Genomic DNA, 25,983 nt, shown 5'->3' on the forward strand with positions numbered 1-25,983 from the left:
GCATCAACTATTACGGGAGACTCTTTTCCAGCAATCTGTGCCTGAAATTCTGCATTGGTACATACGTGCTCGTCTAGGATGCTGTACATAGGTGATAACTATAAGTGAGCAATTCCAGGATGACACGTGGGAGGAATTGGCACCAGGTGAATGTAAACTTTACTCTCTCTCAAACACACGGATGGATTTCAACAAGGATTGTTTTACTTTCATTTGTCTTGTCATGCCCATATAATAAAATACCTGTCCAGTATTGTTAATCATCAAGTAGTTGTGGATTTGTGCTGCGTCCTGTGTCGTACTGAAGGAGCTGCGCTCCAACGCGAGTCGAAAGAAGTGACGCGACCAAAGACGGAATTCGTCCGAGTTGCTTTATTGAAACAAAACAGCTCAGGTATTCTCACAAAAGCCCGTTTATCGGGCAGCAATATATATACACATTTATGTCGGGAGGTTTGCCCGGCAAAAGCTATACCGGGCATGCCCGGGTGTCAAGGACGAGCCTTGGAAAGGCGAGTCTGGACCTGCCCGGGCGTGTTTGGCTGCGGCCTGGCAAGTCGAGGCTGGGCGTGCCCGGGCGCTCTGGGCGAGCCCTGGAAAGGCGATAGCGGGCATGCCCGGACGCTCTGGGCGAGCCCTGGAAAGGCGATAGCGGGCATGCCCGGACGCTCTGGGCGAGCCCTGGAAAGGCGATAGCGGGTATGCCCGGACGCTCTGGGCGAGCCCTGGAAAGGCGAGAGCGGGCATGCCCGGGAAAGACGAGACCGGGCGTGCCCGGGAGGTTCGGGCGTGCCCGGGAACAGTGAGTCCGGGCATGCCCGGGAGAGGCGCGTCTGGCCGTGTTCTGGCCGGTGCAAGGCGATTGTGTGCATCCAGCGGTAACCGCTACACACGCCCCTCCAGAATCGACCTGCACCGGCAGGGTCAATTTAAGGGGGGTCCGGATGACCCGGCCGAAGCGATCCCTGGAGGGTCGTGGGGAGGGGTCCGACGTGGTGGTGGGTGGTCGAGCGGGGGGAACTGTGGACGGGGGGCGGCCTCGCCGCGGAGGAAGGGCCAACCGTGGTGGTCGGTCGACGTCCATGTGCGCCGGTTTGAGGCGGTCCACAGAGATCCGGTCTGACCGGCCGCCAACGTCGACGACAAAGGACTTGTCGCCCCGTCGCAGGACCCGGAAGGGCCCGTCGTACGGCGGCCGGAGTGGCCCCCGGTGCGCATCATGACGCACAAAGACGTACTCCGCTGTGCGAAGCGCCGGGGGGACGTAGGACTGGGGGCCACCGTGGCGGGACGTTGGCACGGGGGCAAATCGGCGGGCGGCCTCCTGGAGGTCCGAGCGCTGGTGTGCGGCGGACCAGGGACTGGTAGCGTCGGGCACGAACTCGCCCGGGACGCGGAGCAGCTGGCCGTAGACGAGCTCGGCGGCAGACGCCCGGAGGTCCTCCTTGGGGGCCGTGCGGAGGCCCAAAAGGACCCACGGCAGCCGGTCGGTCCAACCGTCGTCCTGAAGGCCGGCCATGAGTGCGGCCTTTATGGAGCGGTGAAACCGCTCGCACAACCCGTTGGCTTGGGGGTGGTAGGCCGTGGTGCGGTGCAGCGTGACCCCCAATGAGCAGGCGACCGCGCCCCAAAGTTCGGACGTGAACTGTGGGCCGCGGTCGGACGAGATGTCCGCCGGTGTGCCGAAGCGCGCAACCCAGGTGGCGATGAACGCCTGCGCCACGTCGGCGGTGGTGGTGGAGGTGAGGGGCACGGCCTCCGGCCACCTGGTGGTCTTGTCCTCCATGGTGAGCAGGTGGGTGAACCCCCGCGATGGGGGCAGGGGACCCACCAGGTCCACGTGGAGGTGGTTGAAACGCCGTGCATGCACGGTGAAAGGTGCCAGCGGGGCCTGGGTGTGGCGGTGGACCTTGGCCCGCTGGCAGGCCGTGCAGGCGTTGGCCCAGTCGCGGACGTTCCGTCGAAGGCCGTGCCAGATGAAACGCGCCGACACCAGCTTCTGAGAAGCTTTCCGGCCCGGGTGAGAAAGGCCGTGGATGGAGGCGAAGATGCGGCGCTGCCAGGAAACGGGCACGATGGGGCGAGGCTGGCCCTGGGAGACGTCGCAGAGCAGGACGGTGCCCGCGAAGGGGATGTCGGCCAGGCGGAGGCCCGTGTCCGCCGCCCGGAGGGCCTGCACCGAGGTGTCGGTGGTCTGGTCGGCCGCCATGAGCGCGAAGTCCACACCGAGGTGGACCGCGTTCGCGCTGGCCCGAGAAAGACAGTCGGCCACAGCGTTGTCTTTGCCGGCGACGTACCGGATGTCCGTGGTGAATTCCGACACGGCGGAGAGGTGGCGCTGCTGGCGGGCCGACCACGGCTCCGTGACTTTGGCCATTGCGTAGACCAACGGCTTGTGGTCGACGAAAGCCGTGAACGGGCGGCCCTCCAGGAGGTGTCGGAAATGGCGAACGGCCAGGAATAGACCGAGCAGCTCGCGGTCGAACGTGCTGTATTTTAACTCGTTCGGCCGGAGCTGCCGGCTGAAAAAAGCGAGTGGCTGCCAAACCCCGTCCACCCATTGTTCATGGACGGCGCCCACCGCGTAGTTGGAGGCGTCCGTAGTGAGGGCGATGGGCGCGTTGAGCACCGGGTGAGCCAGCAGCGTTGCGTCACCGAGGGCCCGTTTTGCGCTCTCGAAGGCCGCGTCCATGGCCGCGGACCAAACGATGTCATGCTTGGCCGGCTTGCCCCGGAGGGCCTCGTAAAGGGGCCGCATGAGCTGAGCAGCGCGGGGCACGAATCGGTGATAAAAATTCACCATGCCGAGGAACTCTTGTAGGGCCTTGATGGAACGGGGACGCGGGAACGTGGTGATGGCCTCGACCTTGGTCGGCAGCGGCACGGCCCCGGTCTTGGTGATGCGGTGGCCCAAAAAGTCAACGGTCGTCGTGCCGAAGTGGCATTTGGCCGGGTTGACAATTAAGCCATGCTCGCTGAGGCGACCGAACAGTGTTCGGAGGTGGAGGAGGTGCTCAGCGCGGGACGTGCTGGCGACGAGGATGTCGTCCAGATAGACGAAAAGAAATGGCAGGTCGCGCAGCACGCCGTCCATTAAGCGCTGGAATGCCTGGGCCGCGTTCTTGAGGCCAAACGGCATCCTCAAAAATTCGAACAGGCCGAACGGCGTGATGACGGCCGTCTTCGGGACGTCGGCCGCCCGGACAGGTACCTGGTGGTATCCCCGTATCAGGTCAATTTTGTAAAATATGACCCGTCCCGCCAAACGGGCGGAAAAGTCCTGGATGTGCGGGATCGGGTACCTGTCGGGGGTGGTAGCGTCGTTGAGGCGGCGGTAATCGCCACACGGGCGCCATCCGCCCCCCGGCTTTGGCACGATGTGCAGTGGTGAGGCCCACGCGCTATTGGAGCGCCGCACGATGCCGAGGTGCTCCAACGTGTCAAACTCGGCCTTTGCCATGGCGAGCTAGGCCGGGTCGAGGCGGCGGGCCCTGGCGTAGACCGGCGGGCCCGTAGTGGGTATGTGGTGCTCGATCCCATGCCGCACTGCGACGGCCGAAAACGTCGGCCGTGTGAGGGCCGGGAATTCCGCGAGCAGGCGAGCGAACTCGTTCGCCGTCGGGAGGGCGCACGCCAGTTCGGTCGGCGTGGAGCTGCTCATCGTGCACGCCAGGGAGCTGAAGGTCTCGGCGTTCGTTGACAAGGCGACGACGTTTGACGTCGACCAGCAGCCCGTGCGCGCAGAGGAAGTCGGCGCCCAGCAAAGCCATGGGGACGCAGGCGGTCACAAAGGTCCACTGAAAGCGCTGGCTGCCAAAGCAGAGGGTGACGTTGCGCGGGCCGAAAGTGCGTATGGCCGAGCCATTAGCAGCGACCAAAGAGGGGCCGCAAACGGCGTCCCGCCTGTCCTGCTCGGAGGCGGGTATGACGCTCAGTTGGGCGCCGGTGTCACAAAGGAAACGCCGCCCGGACGCTTTGTCCCGAATAAAAAGCAAGTTGCCCGAGTGGCCGGCGCTCATGGCTGGGAATGAACGCCGGCCCGGCCGTTTCCCGACTTGCCGAAAGTGCACGGGGGTCGGCACATCCGAGCCTTGTGTCCGAACCTGGCGTGGTAATAACACCATGCCTGGTCAGGTGGAGGCCCCGGCCGTCGTGTCGGAAGCGGTCGGTGTGGCGTGGCGGCCGCCAGTTTCACCGGCAGTTCGGCCTCCAACCGCGCAGGGCGCTCGGGCGTCGTGGACGTCGCCTCGGACGGCGGCATGCTCCAGGTAGCCGCGCCGATGTGTTGGCCCGCCGAGGAGATCTTATCGGCTTCCCTGGCGAGGGCGCGGGGATCGGTGATCGACGTGCCAGCCAGGGCGAGGCGTACCGGGTGAGGCAGACGGCGAAGGAACAACTTGCGGAACAGAAAATCCGGAGAGTGCTCACCGAGCAACGAGAGCATATAGTCCATGCGCTCGGACGGGCGCGTGTCGCCGAGCTCGGGCAGGTCGAGCAGGCGCCGTGCGCGTGCCGCCGGTGAGAGGGCGAAAGCGTCGAGGAGGAGCATCTTCAGCGCATCATACTTGTCGGCAGCCGGCGGGTGCTCGAGGAGGCTCAGGGCGCGGGCCGCGGTGGCGGAACCGAGCGCTGCCACGACGTGGTGGAAGCGGGTGTCGTCTGCGGTGATGCCTCGCAGGGCGAACTGGGAGTCCGCCTGGGCGAACCAAACGGCCGCGTGAGCCTCCCAGAAGGTAGGCAGTTTAAGAGTCACTGCCGTGTCCATGTCGGTAGGTCACCAGTGAAGGAGCTGCGCTCCAACGCGAGTCGAAAGAAGTGACGCGACCAAAGACGGAATTCGTCCGAGTTGCTTTATTGAAACAAAACAGCTCAGGTATTCTCACAAAAGCCCGTTTATCGGGCAGCAATATATATACACATTTATGTCGGGAAGTTTGCCCGGCAAAAGCTATACCGGGCATGCCCGGGTGTCAAGGACGAGCCTTGGAAAGGCGAGTCTGGACCTGCCCGGGCGTGTTTGGCTGCGGCCTGGCAAGTCGAGGCTGGGCGTGCCCGGGCGCTCTGGGCGAGCCCTGGAAAGGCGATAGCGGGCATGCCCGGACGCTCTGGGCGAGCCCTGGAAAGGCGATAGCGGGCATGCCCGGACGCTCTGGGCGAGCCCTGGAAAGGCGATAGCGGGCATGCCCGGACGCTCTGGGCGAGCCCTGGAAAGGCGAGAGCGGGCATGCCCGGGAAAGACGAGACCGGGCGTGCCCGGGAGGTTCGGGCGTGCCCGGGAACAGTGAGTCCGGGCATGCCCGGGAGAGGCGCGTCTGGCCGTGTTCTGGCCGGTGCAAGGCGATTGTGTGCATCCAGCGGTAACCGCTACAGTACCATCATTGAGGGTCATTTCCTTGAACATTATAAATCAAAGTGTGTGTGTTTAGATAAGTATTCAACACAAATAAGGTGGACCAAATGTCCTTTCTGTATGACCACCTTTAGAGGCCATTTTTCCTCGCAGAGCGGGGGTTGGCCTTTTTTGGGCACTGTGGCCCCCTTTTTGAAGCAATATTTTACAGCCGGATGCCCTTCCTGCCGCCAACCCTGTTAGTCGCCTCTTGCGACACACAGGGAATTACCAGTGAACTGGTACTCAATTTGCCGACCTCGGAAGGATGACAGGCTGAGTCAACCCACCTGGTGTTAATTCAGCGATCAACCGGGATTACGAACCCAGGATCCTATTGGATCCCAAGCCGGCACCCTAACCGCTAAGCCAACACCAGGCAACCAAACCGCTAAACCAACACCAGGCACCCTAACCGCTAAACCAACACCAGGCACCCTAACCGCTAAACCAACACCAGGCACCCTAACCGCTAAACCAACACCAGGCACCCTAACCGCTAAACCAACACCAGGCACCCTAACCGCTAAACTAACACCAGGCACCCTAACCGCTAAACCAACACCAGGCACCCTAACCGCTAAGCCAACACTAGGCACCCTAACCGCTAAACCAACACCAGGCACCCTAACCACTAAACCAACACCAGGCACCCTAACCGCTAAGCCAACAACAGGCACCCTAACCACTAAGCCAACTCCAGGCACCCTAACCGCTAAACCAACACCAGGCACCCTAACCGCTAAACCAACACCAGGCACCATAACCGCTAAGCCAACAACAGGCACCCTAACCGCTAAACCAACACCAGGCACCCTAACCGCTAAACCAACACCAGGCACCCTAACCGCTAAGCCAACACCAGGCACCCTAACCGCTAAGCCAACACCAGGCACCCGAACCGCTAAACCAACACCAGGCACCCTCACCGCTAAACCAACACCAGGCACCCTCACCGCTAAATCAACACCAGGCACCCTAACCGCTAAGCCAACAACAGGCACCCTAACCACTAAGCCAACACCAGGCACCCTAACCGCTAAGCCAACACCAGGCACCCGAACCGCTAAGCCAACACCAGGCACCCTAACCACTAAACCAACACCAGGCACCCTAAGCACTAAACCAACACCAGGCACCCCAACCGCTAAACCAACACCAGGCACCCTAACCGCTAAACCAACACCAGGCACCCTAACCGCTAAACCAACACCAGGCACCCTAACCGCTAAACCAACACCAGGCACCCTAACCGCTAAACCAACACCAGGCACCCTAACCGCTAAACCAACACCAGGCACCCTAACCGCTAAACCAACACCAGGCACCCTCACCGCTAAACCAACACCAGGCACCCTAACCGCTAAACCAACACCAGGCACCCTAACCGCTAAACCAACACCAGGCACCCTAACCGCTAAACCAACACAAGGCACCCTAACCGCTAAACCAACACCAGGCACCCTCACCGCTAAACCAACACAAGGCACCCTAACCGCTAAACCAACACAAGGCACCCTAACCGCTAAACAAACACCAGGCACCCTAACCGCTAAGCCAACACCAGGCAGGACCCCCTAACCTAACCCCTGTTTGTCTGTTTGTGAACAGGATATCACAAAACGTTGTGGACGGGTTTGGTCGAAATTTGGTGGAGAGGTTGGGAATGTGACAAGGACAAAATGATTATATTTTGGTGAAGATCTGGATCCGGATCTGGATCTGAGAATTTTTAAATTTCTTAAGTGATTCTTCACCATTGAGTGATAGGGCCAAAATTCCTATATGGCATGATATTTCAAAAAGTTGTGGACAACCTATGACAAAACTATGTGGATAAGTTAGTTCGACGACAAGAACAAACCGATTCGATTTTTGCAGGTCACGATCCAGACCCGACCTATTGGTGGGATACAAAACGTAAACTGTTCAGCCTGGTGGAGGTGTGCACCCTAACGAGTGCCCCTCCAATCTCTCTTGTTTTGATTTCTTACTGACCTTGCTTTTAGCTGAGGGAATAGATCAGAGCTGGTGTACTCTCTTTTGAGCTGTCTCGTCTGGGTTCAATTGCCTGTGTCTGGCCTCGATGACCATAAAACTGTAATCCTGTCACATCGAGCAGCGTGTCGTCTATCGGAGGGACATTGAACCGGTGTCCCGGTACCTAGGATTAATTGGTGGCTGTTAAAGTTCTCACCGTTCCTTTTACATTGTGTGCCGGTGTCGCGGTCAAATCCGCCATTTCTCCCTTATTAGTCCCCTACCGGTGTACACCGGAGGGGACTATAGGTTTGCACGTCGTCCCTCCGTCTGTCAGTCCGTCAGTCTGTCAGTCCGTCAGTCCATCAGTCCGTCACGCAAAGAACAGTTTTCCGGACTTTTTAAAAAAACGCTTAATGCTAATGATTTCAAACTTGGCACATCGTTTCCTCATGATAAGTTACAGGTCAAGTTCGAACTTCACGACGTTTCGATCATTTTTGACAATGTTATGGCACTTTGAACTTTGGGAATTCTGATAATTCTGATGATCCTTAACTCAGTGCCATTTTAAGTTTTAATTTCCTTTAAAAAAGATTTTCTCTGCAATAATAGGACCGATTGAGATCAAATTTTCACCGTAGGGGGGACTCGGTCTGTAGAATATTTTAATGGTAATTATGACGTCAAAGGTCACGTGGTTCGGGCGCCATATTGTTTGTCGTGAAAACACGAAAACCCCTTTTTCTCTGCAACGGCTGAACAGATCGAGGCCAAACTTTGCAGGCAGAATCGCATACCCATGACGAACAAAAAAGTCAGCGAGCATGACGTCATGCGTCACATGGTTTCAGAGTTATGACGTTTTTAAGCATGAACCTTTAAAACCGAGCCCCTCCCTCATTTTTTATCCAATCGAGGGAAAACTTCACAGATCTGTTCAGCACTAAAATGTCCTTTTGGAATTTGCGATAGGGCACGTGGTTTGGCAGATATCGTTAATTAAACGAAAATATTTTAAAAAACGGATATCTCTTGAATCGCTCGTACCTCAGATGGTGAGTTGGTAATTATATAATTCACACAGTGCAATACGTGCAGGCCGCTCCACGGTGCGACCTTGCGGGCTTATCAATGAGGCGAGGCGTGACACACGTGTCTCAGCATACCTCAGATCAAGTTTGAAAACCAGCATCAACCGTGCTTAAATTTGCATATTCGATCATTTTTGACAAAGTTATGGCACTTTCAACTTTGGTAGGGGACATGTATTGCAGCGCAATACTCAGAATGCTTGTTTTACTGGCAAGATTGGTAGATAGCCTAGACCAGAGGTACGCACACTCACCTCTAATCTGTCTAGCCCAGTTTCGAATCTCGGCCTCCTATAAACTGTCGTCCCGGTGTTTCACAGGCAGGGTGGGGCATCAATGTGTGTGCCATCCATGGGAAGGAGGTTAAGCTGAATGACCTGTCTGCCAACACTGGGTTAAAGACTGGCAAACTGACAAGTTTGTGGTGAGGCCCAAAGTGGTCTTATCACTATCATTGCCAGATTTTGGGTAACACCCACTTTTCAATGTGTACATTGTTTCCGTATATAAATAATCTGGTGTGTGTGTGTGTTTGTGTGTGTGTGTGTGTGTGTGTGTGTACACATAGTGTATTGCGTTGTTCAGAATCAAATATCAGTTTAACTGCAGCTGTCTTCTCTTGTGCCCAGAAAAGATAGCATGCCAGCTAAATGTAAGGATGTTTTGATGGATTTATCAGTGCAAACCACATTGTGCCAATGCTAAATTGCCATTCAACTGTAGTTAACCTCATGAGACTTCACAAACATCTAATTATTTGAAGAACCAGACTCGGTGGTGTAATAGTTTGAGTGGCCGCTCAGAGGTTCAAATCGCAGCTGAGTCATCCAAAGACTCTAAAAATTGAATGTACTGCTTCTTTGCTGGATACCCAGCATTACATACATTGCCTTCAGAAAGTATTCACACCCCTTGACTTTTTCACATTTTGTTTTTTTTACAGCCTGAATTTAAAATGGTTTATTTTAAATTCAGGATTTAAAATGAATTTAAAAAATGGATTTAAAATGGACAAATATTGCACAGGCTTGATGGGCCTAATGGCTTCCTCCTGCATTGAAGTTCCTTGTAAAGGAACTCGTGTTATTTAGAATATTATTCAGAACTCAGATCTTTAGCGATTCATGTGAAATTAAATCTGTTCTTATACTAAGATGCATATTCAGTAAAAAAAATATTAAAAAAATTGTTAAATATGCTCTGCCTACCTTTCATGGAACATGGCTTTTACCTGACTTCCTATTTCCCTTTTCTCAGGCAGTGAAGTCTAAAACTGGTCCTGGTGAGGATCTGCGTAATGCCTTATGGAATACAGGTGACATGGAGGATCAGGTCACATTGCTTTGGAAGGATCCACGAAATGTGGGCTGGAAAGACAAAACTTCATACCGCTGGACACTGATGCACCGCCCGCAGGTCGGATACATCCGGTAATCACCCATATAACGAACCCCTCACATTTATTTTGTTTGTAAAATAGGTAAACTACATCCTCACCCCACCCTCTCCTCACTTTTCTATGAAGTCACGATGTTCCTTCCCACTCCCAATTTTCTCTTGGAAGTCAAGAATCCATGCAGCAAATGTTTTCACCATTTCTCAATGGTGAAGAATCACTTAAAAATACTAGAACGCCACTCAGTAGAGCGCATACTCCCGCCGTGGGTCAAGTTGGAATGGTACGATTTCACAGAAGTTTGAGGGAGTAATTCAGTGACAACACAAGACAAGACAACACAAGACAGACACTGCACAGATATATATTTAGAATATATAGAAGATAATGTTAATAAAAAAAACAAGGCAATTTCACTTACATTTTCGGATTCAGCGTTCAATCCTATATAAGTGAGTGTATTTTGAGGCATGTGACTTCAAATAAAATTGTAAGCCAGGAAAAACGTTCGTTTCATTCCTTAGGGATACAACGTGTAAAACTGGCCCAAACGTGAAAACAAAACTCGCTCATTTTAAGTCGAACAAGCTAATGCGACCACTCATTCTTCTGGGAAGAATCCCGTGCACATGCTGGTCACACTTATAACTCACCTAAGTCTTTATAAGTTCATCAAATACTGACACCGCGATTGACATTCGCTGAGGTAAATGTTGATATGTCTTCTGAGGTTAAAAAAAACAAAAAACACCGTTTTAAAGCATTATACGTATCAAACGATACATTTTATGAAACGGGGAAACTGAATACACACCTTGGTGGTTTTTAAATGACAGAATATGTCTTTATTAGAAAGAAAAAAAAGAACCTTGAAGACGCCGCTGCTAATAAAATACACCGCTCTAACGCATAACCATGAGTTTAAACTACATTTACAACAAATATGAAAACTATTTCCATATCACAATATTAAATATAGAATATATAGAAGATAATGATAAAAAAAATGAGCCCTGTCTTCCAATGGTAAAAAAAATCCTTCAAAAAATTCCTAGATCCGGAATAATATCCTGAGCTTCACCATAAACTAATCAATTCTTCCTTATCCCAAGGGCAATCATCCCACCAACTTTCATCCAAATCCGTTCAGAACTTTTCCAGATATCTTGTTCACAAACACACGAACACACACACACACACACACACACGGACATGATCGAATGCATTACTCCCTCGCGGGAGTAAAAAATAAAAACTCTCGGATTCGGATCTTCATCAAAATCGAATTGATTCTTCCTGGTCACACAACTAACCTGTCCACCAAGTCTCGTCCGAATTCACAAATTTTTGCGATATCCTGTTCACAAACAGAGTAGCGAAAACATAACCTCCATCCACCCTCGGTAGCGGAGGTAATAATGCTTCGGACAATGGCTTCCTTACCCAGTTCTATTTCCACACCACAATAATCTTTAAATGCATCTTAACATTTCAAATGCTGAAATATTTTTAAAATAAATGTCAAAAAATAGTTTCGTGGAAATGGAGGGGCTTCCACCTTGCCCTCTCTCCCTTTGCCAATAAATTGACAAGCGGATAAAGCGAGCACGTGACTGAGGTACCCATACATGTTTTATATTTATTTTATTACGTTGAAGGTCTCCAATATGACGACAACATGCATTAGACACAGAATAAAACATGTTTTCAAAACCAACGGGTAACTCGCAAACACTTGGGCGTTCCTCCCGAGGTACCTTTCCAGTGCTGACAGGATGGCTCAGAGTTACCGTAGTTACCTTCGAGCTGTCTAATCTGGATTTTATATGTGACCTGACTACGAACTGTCACCCTGGTGCATCACAGACCTGGCACCGTACATCCGAATGGACGTTACCTTTGACCTCTCGACTCGGGACATCATAACTTGCCTACCTCACTGATGATCTTCATTGTTGTACTTGTATTCACATCACCTTCGGTGCATTGTGGTCTGTTAAGAAGCTTGGTAACTTTTATTAGTGCGTTTCAGGATTGCACACTGAAATGTAATTTCTTATTTGACAGTAAATTTGCTTTTAATCATTCTCCTTCCTCTATTAATTTACAGTTGGTCACTTGCTTTGACACCAATACAAATTTTTATTACGGACCATAGGCATCAAAAAGCTACATATATCGAACAAACGGTTTCAAATGGAGCACCTCGCCGCCATTAGAGCGTTTAAATTGCACCAGATGTGGCAATAAATGTGAATTGTTGCTCCCAGCTTGTCGACTCGATGGCAGAAGACGCCATTTGCGTTTTTGCCGTCCCTATTCCTACCCCATTTAGAATCCCGTGCAGGCACGGGCAACTTGACAATTAACAGTAATAAAACGTATTTTTCAAACTTGAATGAATAACAAAGCCTTGATTGCTTAAACAGTTTTTTAATTATTTATTTATTATTAATTTTTTTGATTTTTTATTTTATTACAAAACAAGTTCGTCAAAGACGCCCTCTCAACAGCAGATAAGTGACTGAAACTGTGCTCTGAATGCCAAGTCACTCAGGACAACCTGAGGTGTCGTCAAGACCATTCTTCAGCATTCTTTTGAATCACAGTAATTGTATTTTTAAAAGGCTTTTCAAATAACGGGACACAAACTGAGGAGCTTTCAATTGCCTTACTTGATTAAGGTTGAAAAATGTACAAACTTCACGTTATCTGTGGCCAAACTCAAAATATTTAAGCCTCCCCCTACTTTCGGAATGAAATTTTGTATCAATAATGGGAATGTAAAGTACGCCATGTGAGGTTGACATGTTTTTTGACCTTAACCTATTTCAAGGTCTTGACCTAATTATAGACATTTTCACATTTTTCACCATAACTTGACTAAGGATTGTCTGATCAGAGCAAGATTTCCCTTTCTAGATATCCTAGAGCAAGGCGCATTGTGAGTATTTTACATCATACCCCTCCAGGTTAAAGGTCAAATGTCGGTCTGAAAAAAATAATGAAGCGTTTTTTTTCATCATCGCTCAATTGTGCCAATGCGGCATCTCAAAGACCGCTTGGGCTTCCAAGATGTTCTTGCATCATCATGGTGTACCTGCATTGAAGTCGTGCACCTGATATCTGATTTGTGTGTTTGACCTACTTTTTATTCGGATTGTGACCTAATTAACAAGTGGAGGAGTCGATCGTTTTGTGATCCCAGATATCTAGTTATTTTTATTATAAGCAGTGATCTAAGAAGTTCCAAGAATGAAGTAATAAAATTAAAATAACACAAGTCAGGAGACGACGATGGTTCACGAGCGAGCGGTATTCATTGACAAAGGTCAAAACCGACATTGAAAATATATAAATAGGAATGTATTGTTACAGTTTTTAGAACCTTCACTAGTAAATTTTAGTAAATGTTTCCCTTATAAATGATCCCCTGTAAATATCCCCATCAATTGGCTTTGTTAAAGATCGCACCCTAGTTAGTCCAGGTACAACACGTAGCGAACCCTAGGACCTCTCTGTAGTTATTTCATTATTATGTGTTTCAGTTAGGGATCTGTTCCCAATAGTTGAATCTGCGTTGCATTAATCAAATAAGATAGGCCCCTTTCAATTTCCCCAATCGTCTCACCCGCTCTTCAAAGTAACAGTAGGGCAGCGTTCGCCGCCGTTGCATTGGGCTGTTTTGCTGGCACCACGCCGCCATAAGCCATGCGGTCTGAAGCCGAGGAAGAAGGGGGCGGGGCCACAAGAACAAGGTGTGGCACGTCGACTCGTCAGCAGAGGTGGAGTCAGTGAGCCCTTACCGACCAACCAGCGCCGAGGTGAGCCAACCGGTAGGCGTGTCATCGGAGCCGGCGGCTTGATTCCGACACGGACAATAAAAGCGGCTGCAAGGGACTGCTTGGACAGATGAGTGAGGGAGTTGAGTGAGAAGGTTCATGAGGAGTTGAGGGAGAAGACGTGATCCGGCAGATGAGTGAGGTACCCGATGAAGATACGGAGCATTGTAAGGAGGAGAGTGGGTCGGTTTGACGGCGACAATCCCGCGCTTGATTCGCATTGTCCGACCGTGGGAGATACGAGACCAGAAGCTGCCGCTGGCTGTTCACTTCCAGCCTGGAGCGTGGACCTGGAGTGGACCTCAATGCTGTGCCTCTTCCCAGACCTTCCAGCCCTGCTGTCCCACCTGGACATTCTCCCTCTTCCAGTCATTCCTGCCTGCTATTCCCCTTTCGTGTAAGTCTGTGTGTTTGTCCTGGGGTATAATATAAGACTGTTTAAGGCTGCCCTGTGTCCTGCTTCTTCTTCGTTCTGTATATTACTTTCTTTTTCCTTTGGTTTTGGTGTACATAATTAATAAATGTCTGTTATTTCTTACCTTTGGTTTCTTCTTTCCCCCGATCGCTTTTGTCCTGTCTCCAATTGAGTACCTGTGGCGCGATTTGGCCAACTGCTTTAAATCGGGTTAGTCAATTGCTAACGGCTCGAATCGCGGATTGCTAAACCGCTCGGCAAATACCATCTTGTCCGTGGTTCGAGCAGTACTTGTCTCCCTGCTTTGCGGAGGGATTGGTAAAGATATTCGGGAGAACACCTGGACCAATAACCCTGACCAATCTCACCCCGTGGAGGAGTGTTATAAGTACCAGGACTAGAGACGGCCAGCTTAACAGGCCAAGGGGATTAACCCCCCCTTGCTAAGGGGAGTGCCATCTCTGAGATCCGTAACAGTATTATCTGTTATGAGACTAGTTAGCTACACAATACTGAAAATTCGGTTCGATTCCGACAACTTTGAAAATTTGACCTTTGTGACCTTGAAATGTCAAAACAAAGGTTACTGACCTTGAAATGAGATAGAAAATAATGTGTAATCAGTTATGAGGTTAGTTAGCTACACAATAACAAATATTCGGTTCGATTCCGACAACTTTGAAAATTTGACCTTTGTGACCTTTAAATGTCAAAACGAAGGTTACTGACCTTGAAATGAGACAGAAAATAATGTATAATCAGTTATGAGGTTAGTTAGCTACACAATACCGAAAATTCGGTTCGATTCTGACAACTTTGAAAATTTGACCTTTGTGACCTTCAAAGGTCAAAGGTTTAAGATTCTGAAATTTGTTGGAAAACTTGTATTTCATGATGTATGTGATAATATAAGATCATGTACGACATTTCACCCTATCAGGAAGCGAACAATGTAATAAAACCATCAAAAATCGACGTTTCTACATTTCGTGACCTTGTGACCTTGACCTTGGGGCGAAAATGAAAAATCGAGCTCCATGGGGCTAGACACATGACATTGGCCTAACCAAATACCGAAACCCCTGTCAGATTGCACCAACTCCCTCGGAGAAGATGTAGCTTGAAATCGGTTACCCCCTAAAAAGACATCTTTTTCGGGCATGGCTCCGCCCACAATGGGCGCAATACGCCCACTCTAGGCAGGACACAACTAGATCATGATATCAACCTCCCACCCAAGTTTCATCAAGATCGGATGATATCATCGGGTAGTTATGCTGCGGACAGACAGACAGACAGACACACACCCATGACGAATATAGTGGCCACTCTGTTTGATAACTCGTCAACCAATCATTACAAGACAAAGGGGAAATCAACATCATTTGAGAATTGGGATCGAAATTGGTATCGCAGCATCGTAAGACCTGCTTTTCCACAACAAAATCGCCCATGGAAACGTCACTTGTCACAATGCACATCACATTCATTCTTAATTCGTTGGGAGGCATGTGGGCAGCCTCGCTTTGTGTGGGCAACACTTGTTCCCTGAAACTCTTTGGAGTCACCGAGAGTGGACTGGCATGAACTGTATAAATGACCGGCCAGGGTAGGATGATTACCTTTTTTCGAAGGTCGTTGGTGTGCCAGGTGTGAATGAATGATGAATGAATGGGATGATGTTATGAGAATTATCCTGAGACTACCTCAGTTTCCACATGCTTGAAATGTCAATCCTTAACACTCCTGCCTCCATTGGGATCTTAACATAAAACCTCTGAGAAACTAGCCCGGCGTCCTCGATGAGATAACATTTTTACCATTTCCATCAAATGTCAATTTTTATTTCCTTTTAGAGCGATCGAAACGATTTTGTTGATGCCGATGAAGTGACGCTCGCCTTGACAAACTGCAGTATTCATCTCCTCCATGCATGGGTGGCTTGATTAAGGCCTTGCAGGAAATTCAACCATTCTTCACAATGCAATATTCACAGATCGACAACATAACACATGCATTCTGACATTTAGGCCTCTCGCCAAATTCTTTGAATGAAATGACGCATTCATTGTCCTTCAAAATCCCTTACATCAAAACTGTTTCTGATCAACACACCTTGCCCTTTTGCACAATGCCTGATTTGTTTTTGAATATCTACAATTCGGCACCTGCGCTTAGACAATCTTCCTCTCCACCACGTTTGGCACGACCCGCTCTTTTCTCCAGCTCACATATCGTCTCTTCCTTCCCATTCCACGCCATGCATAAACTTCTTGTTTTCTCTGAAAATTTCCCCAACTTATTTGTATCATCCTGGTGCACCTACAAGAGTTCAAAGGTACAGTCACAACATCATAAGGTGCGAGCCATGTTTAATGATTGAAAAACGTTGTTCGAACAACCAGCAGGTGCTGCATCATGGAATATTTGTGACATCATTTTGTTTTGTCACAAAAATGGGCGTTGCTTCTGACATCAACATTCTGCTATTTTTCCCCAATCGCATATAAGCTCCACACTATCGGTCTACTTGGGCTAACAGGATGGCCTACAGGTTCGAGCCTTGGTTCAAGTCTTGGCCTAGCTATAAACGTTCATCAAGGGTGTTTCACAGGTAGGGAGATTCATCAATGTGTGTACCGTCCCTCGGTTAGGTATAGTTAGTGGACGTTAAAGACCCCAGGGTGTCCTTCCTGAAGAGTAGGTGAGCTATCGCTAGCACCATGGCCAAGTTCCAAATTCCTTCCCTAACTACTGCTGGGAAGGCGATGCTAAACCACCCCGTATAACCCTGCACAGGAAGCTGCTTCGGTGGCACCGATGCTCTGTGAAGAGTTTGGTACAGGAGAGAGAGAGAGGGGGCAGAGTGAGGGAGTGAAGGAGAGATCAGTCTACTTATTCCGTATTGTTTTCATGTTCTCAGTGAGATTGAGTTTGCGTTAAATGTGAAACTGATGAGAATAAGAAGAAGACGATGTGCCAGGAATCTGAAGAACTACAAAGGCCAACACTTGGTTTGAGTGTTGTTCACATAGACCACCATAGTTTTAGGATGCAGATTTGAATCCCAATTTCTACATTCTCTGGTCTGCTGTATTACAATGCCATACTTCTACATTGTAGCCTCTTAAAAGCCTCTTAATTAGCCTCTTAATTTTTTAAAAGCCTCTCAATTTGGCCTTTTCAATCAAAAAAAAATCAAAAACTCTTTTGAGCAAGAGTAACCTTACCAGACTCAGTGGTGTATGCGGGTGTCTTCTATGCGGGTGTCTTTGGTGGCGGGTGTCTTGTATGTGGGTGTCTTCTGTGGCGGGTGTCTTCTGCGACGGGTGTCTTGTATGCGGGTGTCTTCTGTGGCGAGTGTCTTCTGTGACAGGTGTCTTCTGCGGCGGGTGTCTTGTATGCGGGTGTTTTCTGTGGCGGGTGTCTTGTATGCGGGTGTCTTCTGTGGCGGGTGTCTTCTGTGGCAGGTGTCTTCTGCGGCGGGTGTCTTGTATGCGGGTGTTTTCTGTGGCGGGTGTCTTGTATGCGCTTCTGCAGCGGCTGTCTTCTGCTGCGGGTGTCTTGTATGCAGGTGTCTTCTGCGGCGGGTGTCTTGTATGCGGGTGTTTTCTGCGGCGGGTGTCTTGTATGCGGGTGTCTTCTGCGGTGGGTGTCTTGTATGTGGGTGTTTTCTGCGGCGGGTGTCTTGTATGCGGGTGTCTTCTGCTGCGGGTGTCTTGTATGCGGGTGTTTTCTGCGGCGGGTGTCTTCTGCGGTGGGTGTCTTCTGTGGCGGGTGTCTTGTATGCCGGTGTCTTCTGCGGCGGGTGTCTTGTATGCGGGTGTTTTCTGCGGTGGGTGTCTTGTATGCGGGTGTCTTCTGCGGCGGGTGTCTTGGATGCGGGTGTCTTGTATGCGGGTGCCTTGTATGCGGGTGTCTTGTATGCGGGTGTCTTGTATGCGGGTGTCTTCTGCGGCGGGTGTCTTCTGTGGCGGGTGTTTTCTGTGGCGGGTCTCTTGTATGCGGGTGTCTTCTGCGGCGGGTGTCTTGTATGCGGGTGTCTTCTGCAGCGGGTGTTTTCTGCGGCGGGTGTCTTCTGCTGCCGTGTCTTGTATGCGGGTGTCTTCTGCGGCGGGTGTCTTGTATGCGGGTGTTTTCTGCGGCGGGTGTCTTGTATGCGGGTGTCTTCTGCGGCGGGTGTCTTGTATGCAGGTGTTTTCTGTGGCGGGTGTCTTGTATGCGGGTGTCTTCTGCTGCGGGTGTCTTGTATGCGGGTGTCTTCTGCTGCGGGTGTCTTGTATGCGGGTGTTTTCTGCGGCGGGTGTCTTGTATGCGGGTGTCTTCTGTGGCGGGTGTCTTGGATGCGGGTGTCTTGTATGCGGGTGCCTTGTATACGGGTGTCTTGTATGCGGGTGCCTTGTATACGGGTGTCTTGTATGCGGGTGTTTTCTGCGGTGGGTGTCTTGTATGCGGGTGTTTTCTGAAGTGTCTTACCAGACACTTTCTGTTCCATCCTTTGATAAATGATTGATTCTGACCCGACAGACACATGTTGCTTGCATCGTCACTAATGAACGCCACATTTTGGGGAAACGATGAAACACACATGCTATGTAATTGAAAAAGCTTGATCTTCTTTCTCTGGGGAGTAATATCTCTTCTACTCAGCAAAAGGCACCATTAAAATCTGCGAGCACTGCAAAAAAAGATTTTTAAAAGGACATATCCTCCCCACTGGTATTGTCTTCAGAGAGGCCAAACCAACTAAAAAAGGAGGGAAATGCTTATAGGCGAACTCGCTGCTGAACTTATCAAACTCTTTTCTGCTCTACAATAGTTAGGCCTTACAGAAAATGATGTGGAATTACTGTGTGTGCGTAGCAGATGGTAACTTGTGAACTACTGAAGGGATTTTGACCAAACTTGGCACAGGTGTGGATTGTGAAACAAAGATGAATAGATAAAATTTGGGGTCAAAGGTCATGTGCCCTTTGAAAATCATTTTGCAAATCATAACTCAAATTAGAAGCATCTCATGTTTTTCTCTTCCACTCTTTTCTTTCTCTCGTTCTCTCCCATGTGACCTTTCCTCTAATTTTTCATATGACCTTTAATTGGGATCAAACATAACAGTGGGTTGATGTCTAACATGGGCGAAGGCACATCCATCGACGTGTTTGTGTCACATTATATTTACCTCCGCCACCAAAGGTGGATGGAGGTTATGTTTTCGCCCCTGTCCATCTGTTTGTTTGTGAACAAAAAATCTCAAAAATTGTGGACGGATTCGGACGACATTTGCCAGTGAGGTAGCGTATGTGACGAGGACTAAATGATTAGATTTTGGTGAAGATCCGGATCTGGATCCAGCTAGTAGAGTTTTTTTTAAAGTGATTCTTCACTATTGAGTGATATGGCCAAAAACTATACATAGCGGGATATCTCAAAAAGTTGTGGGCGGATGATTTTGATTAAATGTGATTCTGTATTGTGATTTTCTGGTCTACTCTGGGAGACAAAACGTAAACTGTTCACCTGGCGGAGGTATGCTCTCTACTGAGTGCCGTTCTAGTTTCTACTTTTTTTTTAAAACAAACCTGCAACTAATTTCTGCCGTGTTTATTACATTCCTGGAGGTGAGTAGGATATGGAGCAACAGCAGCCGCAGCATCAACAAAACAAAGCTTGTCCAGGCTGTTTGATTCACGTCATTTTCGACTCTAACCCGTTTTACTGTCTTTTACATACCTCATACGTTATTGAGATTTTGGTTAACCATGTTGTCATCCATATATCTGTGATTACCTAGACAACTAGATATCTGCGATTAAAAAGTGATCGTCAAGGGTGAGCCCTGTTTACTCTTGGCAATTGCCCACGATCGACCCTTGGCCTGCGATCCAATGATGCCATATGACCTTTACCTTCAACATTTCGGGATAGATTGTAAATTAATAAAATGTGTCCCCATCTACAATCTATCCATAAAACTCAACCGTGAAAATCAGAGGAAAATTGTTGAAGTCAGGATCAAAAAGGTGTTTTTGTTAATTAGGTCACAACCCGAAAAAGCAGGTCAAGGACACGAATCAAATACCAGGTGCACAACCTCAGTGCAGTTTCATTATTATGATACAAGAACATGTTGGAAGGCCAAGCAGTCTTTGATATTCTGCATTGGAAAAATTGAGCGATGACAAAAAAACACGTTTTTTTTTTTCACAGAGCCATTTGACTTTGACTTTTAACCTGGAGGTGTATGATGTCAATAAAGTGTAAAATGCACTTTGCTCAAGGCTATCTAGTGAGGACAGTTTTGTTCTGATCAGACAAACCTTAGTTGAGCTTTGGTGAAAAAGTTTAAATGTCTATAATTATAGGTCATGGTCAATTATTATTATTTTAACCCTACGTATTTTTTATTCACATTGGTGATGCAACATTTCATTCGGAAAGTCCCAGCCGGCTCAGAGATACTGCTCGGAAATTTTGGAAATTGGTGAGTGTAGGAAAAAAAAAAAAAATCTTGGTTTAGTACTCCTCGGGATCTAAGAAACTCTATGGTACCATTAAAGTTTGGGGCACTAATTGTAGAAACAAGCTCTACAATGCTATAAGCCTTCCCCTACCGGCCTATCCTATAGAGGGAGGCCTAATTACGAGGGAGGGTTTAAAAAGTTGTATATGAACGGGATATTCACAAAAGTCCAAGTCACACCGATGTATGTGCAAATAATTTTTTATAAAAAGTAGAAATATGTATATAAGTACATATATATATATATATATATATTGTTACGTTTGTGGGGGTAGGTAATGAAATACCTTAGTCCAGATAGGATTGTATAGGGTAGTTTGCTCCAAATGTCACGAAGAGAAACCTTCCTGTAATTAAGTTAGGACTGGATGTCTGTGTAAGCGTTACATGTCTCCATGCAAGGAATGGAGCTATGCTAATTAGTTAGGGTATAAGGGTAAATTTCCTGTGTGTAAATGCCTCTGTAGTTTTTCCCTTTGTTCTTATGACACTTGCACCACCAGCAATGCGATCAGCACCTAAATTAAATAATGCAATCGCCGACGATACCCAGACACGGCTACACCACCCACCGAATCATCTCGATGGGCCCCAAGAGTGGCCGTGAGGCCACGCCCCGAAGGACGATTGGTTTGGATGATTCGGGGGTGCTCGGTGATTGGAGGGAGTGTGACGTCAGAGAGAACGTTCGAGACCGAGGAGCAAAAAGGGACACGTCCCGCCATTTTCTCTCTCTCTGTGCTGGCCTTCGTTACGAACGGATGCATTTGCATTCCCTGTATCTCTCTTGGTCTGGGCTCTTGGTATGAGCGGTCGCAGTTTTGTGCTCTACCTGTTCCTTGCACGGTGGTTGCATCCGCACATGCATTTCCTTCTCAATGTTCCTGGCTGGTGAAAGTGGACGCATCTCTCTCTCTCTCTCTCTCTCTCTCTCTCTCTCTCTCTCTCTCTCTCTCTCTCTCTCTCTCTCTCTCTCTCTCTCTCTCTCTCAGTAGGGAGATAATGGGGCTTCCAGGACACCCATGTATTTAGATGAGACTTTTCCCCAAACTGCCCATTTTTCCCCCGATTACCGCGACACCCCCTTCTCCTTTTACATGTAAGTGAATGGGGGAGTCCTTACTTAACCTCCAAGGACCATGCGACATTCAAAATTCCTCATTGATCCTATGAATATTTGCTCATTTTCTAATTTTTAAAACAACTCCATTCTCTTATGGAACTCATCCCCATCTAGGATATTGATAAACTTTACATTAAGCACCTTTCGCTGTGCGTTTATAAAATGATATGTTTCACGGAGGGACCTGGTCTGTCCTCCTCCCGATCCACATACCATTTTAAAATTATAATATTTATTATCCGGTTGATAACCATCAAAGTTCTCACTCCACTCTAATATATTTTTCTTCCCGCCCTCCATTACCCCACTTAACAAATGAATACGTTTATCCGTCTTGAGGACCTTCTGACCCTCTCAACCTCTCGGATCTGGTATTTCTCACACTCATTATGTTTTCCATTTATATACCAAGGTTGATTACACCTCCACCCTTTAGTCTGGTTAATACTTGGTTCTATCATTTATTTATTTATGAAAAAGGCGGCAGTAGCCCTTTAAATCCCTAACCCCATTAGCTTATCACTTATATATGGATGGTTGTTGTTTAATGGCTTATCAGTTTTGTTTTTTGTAATTCTTGTGAGTAAAATGAACCCAAGATTTCTTCCCCATTCATATCATATAATTTGTAAGTCCAAGGGACTGTATCCATTACATCAACAATTTTAAATAATTCATTAGTCCATCTCTTTGTATAACCTTTCTCAAAATGGCTTTTCCATCTGTATATTCTTACAATATCACCAACTTTGAACTTGGGCTTTCTCAAATTAATCTCCTTTTCATATTCTAATTTTGTAAATGTTTCTGATGGTTTTGATTTTGTTGATGAATGAACTGTATTATTGTAATTATCTACAATATTCTGGATTAAATATACCCAATGTTGAGAACCGAGTTGTGTGAATTTTTTATATAGTTTCTCTTTCAAAGTGCGATTAAAACGCTCAATAACAACTGCCTTTCCTTCATTAAAGGTGCTGTATAATTTAATATCCTCCCCCTTAAGAAATTTCAAAAATATTTTGTTATAGAACTCTGTTCCCTCGTCAGTCCATAACTTCTTTGGTTTTCTTTTACTTTTACTAAATATTCCACTGAAAGCTAACATAAGAGTATTACCCCTTTTGTTTTTCAACGGAACAACCCAGGCAAATCTACTCCTCAAATCAATAACGGTTAACGCATACCTGTATCCCCTGTCATTATTCAATTCAATTAAATCAGCGGACCATATGTGGTCGGTGTATTTAGAATAAACTTTCCTTCTTTTAAACTTTGTGATTATAGGTTTGTGTAATTCATTAGCCAAAAGCTCCTCAGCCTTGATGACATCATTGGAGTCTAATAGTTTTTTGAGGGTGAATAACCAAGACCAAGTTTCAATTTGACACTTATCATTTTTTTAACAATAAACCGATCAACTTTCTCCCTCAATGTAGGATTTTGAATCAAAGACAAATTATATAACATTTCTCTGTCTGCTTCATGTTTTTCATCCAATGTAGTGGTATTCCCATAAGCAATATCATGCTTCATACACACTTCATCAACCCTATTTATAGGTTTAGACCAAAGTTTAGGATTGTCAGCCTCATCTAATCTTTTATCCAAGTTTGTTCCTGGACCACAGAAAGAATACCCTGGAAGGTGTAATTCCCCTGGAATTCCAGTTGTTGTAAATTTACTTCCTGAGAGAAACTTTTGTATGTCTCCTCCACTTTTAGGAGAGATGAATTGGCACTTTTTAGAGCCACACACTTGACATATTCCTTTTTGATAAACTCTATTATTTTTAGCTTTAACATAAGAGATGTTTTTAGATTTAGTTTTCTTTTTACATTTGAGACAATAACTCATATTTATTTATCAGAAAAATTCCGACAGAGTATCAAAACCTTTTTGGTTTTCAACATATTGTTACAGACGTGGCTTGGATGTTATTTACCGAGCGGTTTTATGGTATGACCACGTCTGCACAAGTTACCCGATTGTGCCCGAACGTTGACTAATCGCGCTATGCTAGACCAATGAAGGAAAAAGAAGACACACGGCTGGAATTAATACGACACGACACCAGGGATACGGTTCTCAAAGGTTGTTATTACAATAATGCGGAAGGTTTAGATTACAGGGACAAGAGGGAAACATAGGAAGGTGGGCACTTAAACACACTTATATTAACCCCAACGGACGACAGATAAACGGGACAAGGCTCACTCACACGGGGTTTGATGCAAAGGACAGGCGGGTAGCGATCGCTCCAGGTGCACCTTGGCTCAGGGCAGGATCACGTACGGTCCAGTTTAAGAGATGCGGTGGAGGTATTGCAGCGCTCGAGGGGTGGCGACTTCTCTCTCCAGGCTGGGGGCGCATCTGACGTCACATCCGGCGCGGGGCCGCGTATATCCGGCGGGGAGTGACACGCCCTCGGCTCGTTAGCTCCGCCCCAGATGGAATCGGCACGTTGCTTCTCATTGGGTGCGTGGGGGGGTTACTGGCTCCGCCCCTGACGAGGAGCTGACAGCCAGCCCCTTCGGGGTAACGCCGTGGAGCGCATGGTCATGGCGGGTAACCGAGCCGGTGTGAGGACGCACACTCCCCGCCCCTCTGTTGTTGTAGTCGTAGTTGTAATTGTTGTTGTAGTTGTTGTTATTGTTGTTGTTTGGGGAAGAAGATGGGAGGAGGTATGGGAAAGGTCCTAAACTCACTACTGATGCCATATAATCACATTCTGGTGCAACGAAGAGTCATAATTAATGGAGACGAGGCCTTAACTGACATAGAATAAGAATAACTAGGAAGATGTCCGAAAGTTGTCTACGTGTGGTGCGGTGGACCTGGGCACGACATTTAATGGGGGAATAAGGGGAAGGTCGGCTCTACTGATTGTTATTTACATGCAATGGGACTAGGGAATGGGGGATCGGGGAAAGTTGGGGAGTATTGGAGAAAATAGGGGAATATTTACAAGCGGATATGGAGGCCAAATTCCATATTCGCAACATTGCACCCTTCTCTACCCTCGGGGCGTCCCGACCCGATAAATTTTTACCTACTTTAGTGTGGCACGCAATGTAGTTCCCTCTACTATTAACTCTACCCTGAGTGCGACAGTTTTACAGATATTCACAAATGAGTAAATATGTCCCCCTGCGACGTTGCACCCTTCTCCTCACAGAAACACACCCACAGGATAACCGAATCCGGAAAGAATTCTCAAACTAAACATACAGCCGGTAGGGAGCATTATTTACAAGACTACGCTGCTATTTACACTACGATCCAGGACCTGTTTTTGGAGGAACACATGCAGATGTTATGCATAGAGAGAGAGCGCGCTTGCCAACATCGATACACCAACCCACGAGTGCTCTGTGGCCGACGGCCTTTAATAACGTGCAGAGCACCCTTTCCCAGCATCAAAAGCACCACCCCACCACCAATCGGTGCAGTCACCATTGTTCATTGGAATAAAAATAAATTCGACAACCCCTAACCCTGCAGGTGTCTCTTGCTCTTCTTGTGGTGCACTTGGTGGTGTTAACTATTAGTGGTTCACCTGTATGGCATAGGTGCCACGTTGATCCATAGGTCCATCCCCGGGTGGTGCTTGGCCGCAAACGAACTGCGGTCCATTGTGGGTGGCCACAAACATTGCGGTCCATATGGTGTATCGATCCCGGCAGCAAACAGCGAAAGTGCAGGCCCACAACTGCGCAGCCAGCACCTCTCTCTCCTCTCTCTCTACCCCAAAGCCAGATCCTCGGAGGTGGGAGACAAAAGAAGAAACAAGTGAGTAAGGTGGTAAGGGCGCAAAAGTGCACGCAATGTAAGGTGATGCACACTGGGGGCACATGGGAACCAGGTGAGACAGGTACGTCCCTATCGTACGCCCCCCCCACCAGGTAACCTACATGGCCCCTCCCTTACTTAATGTAAGGTGAGTGCACGCAATGTAAGGTGATGCACACTGGGGGCACATGGGAACCAGGTGAGACAGGTACGTCCCTATCGTACGCCCCCCCCACCAGGTAACCTACATGGCCCCTCCCTTACCCCTTACTGCATCCACAAAACACAACCCTACTCATAAACATCTACTTTACAAATCAACAAACATCCCTACTGTCTTCCCCGTTCCTCCCATAAACCAAATTCGTCTTCTCTCCCTCCTAACCAATCAAATTTGCCATTTTCAACTCTCATCAAAATTTGCCATCT

General features: G+C 48.2%; 1 protein-coding gene across 3 annotated transcripts in view; it reads left to right on the top strand.

Moving 5' to 3' along the window:
• The window catches only part of LOC137421004 (thrombospondin-3), a 189,174-nt gene that overhangs the window by 128,845 nt on the left and 34,346 nt on the right, over window positions 1–25,983 (top strand). For 2 of the 3 annotated variants that reach the window (XM_068106622.2, XM_068106624.2), the window contains one exon: window positions 9,721–9,893. In XM_068106622.2, the coding sequence (XP_067962723.1) occupies window positions 9,721–9,893 (173 nt within the window). The remainder of the gene's footprint in view (window positions 1–9,720; window positions 9,894–25,983) is intronic. The other variant, XR_010983240.2, reaches the window with a different exon arrangement.

Source organism: Myxine glutinosa, chromosome 2 (assembly GCF_964187855.1).
Source record: "Myxine glutinosa chromosome 2, kmMyxGlut1.1, whole genome shotgun sequence".
Lineage (NCBI taxonomy): Eukaryota > Metazoa > Chordata > Myxini > Myxiniformes > Myxinidae > Myxine > Myxine glutinosa.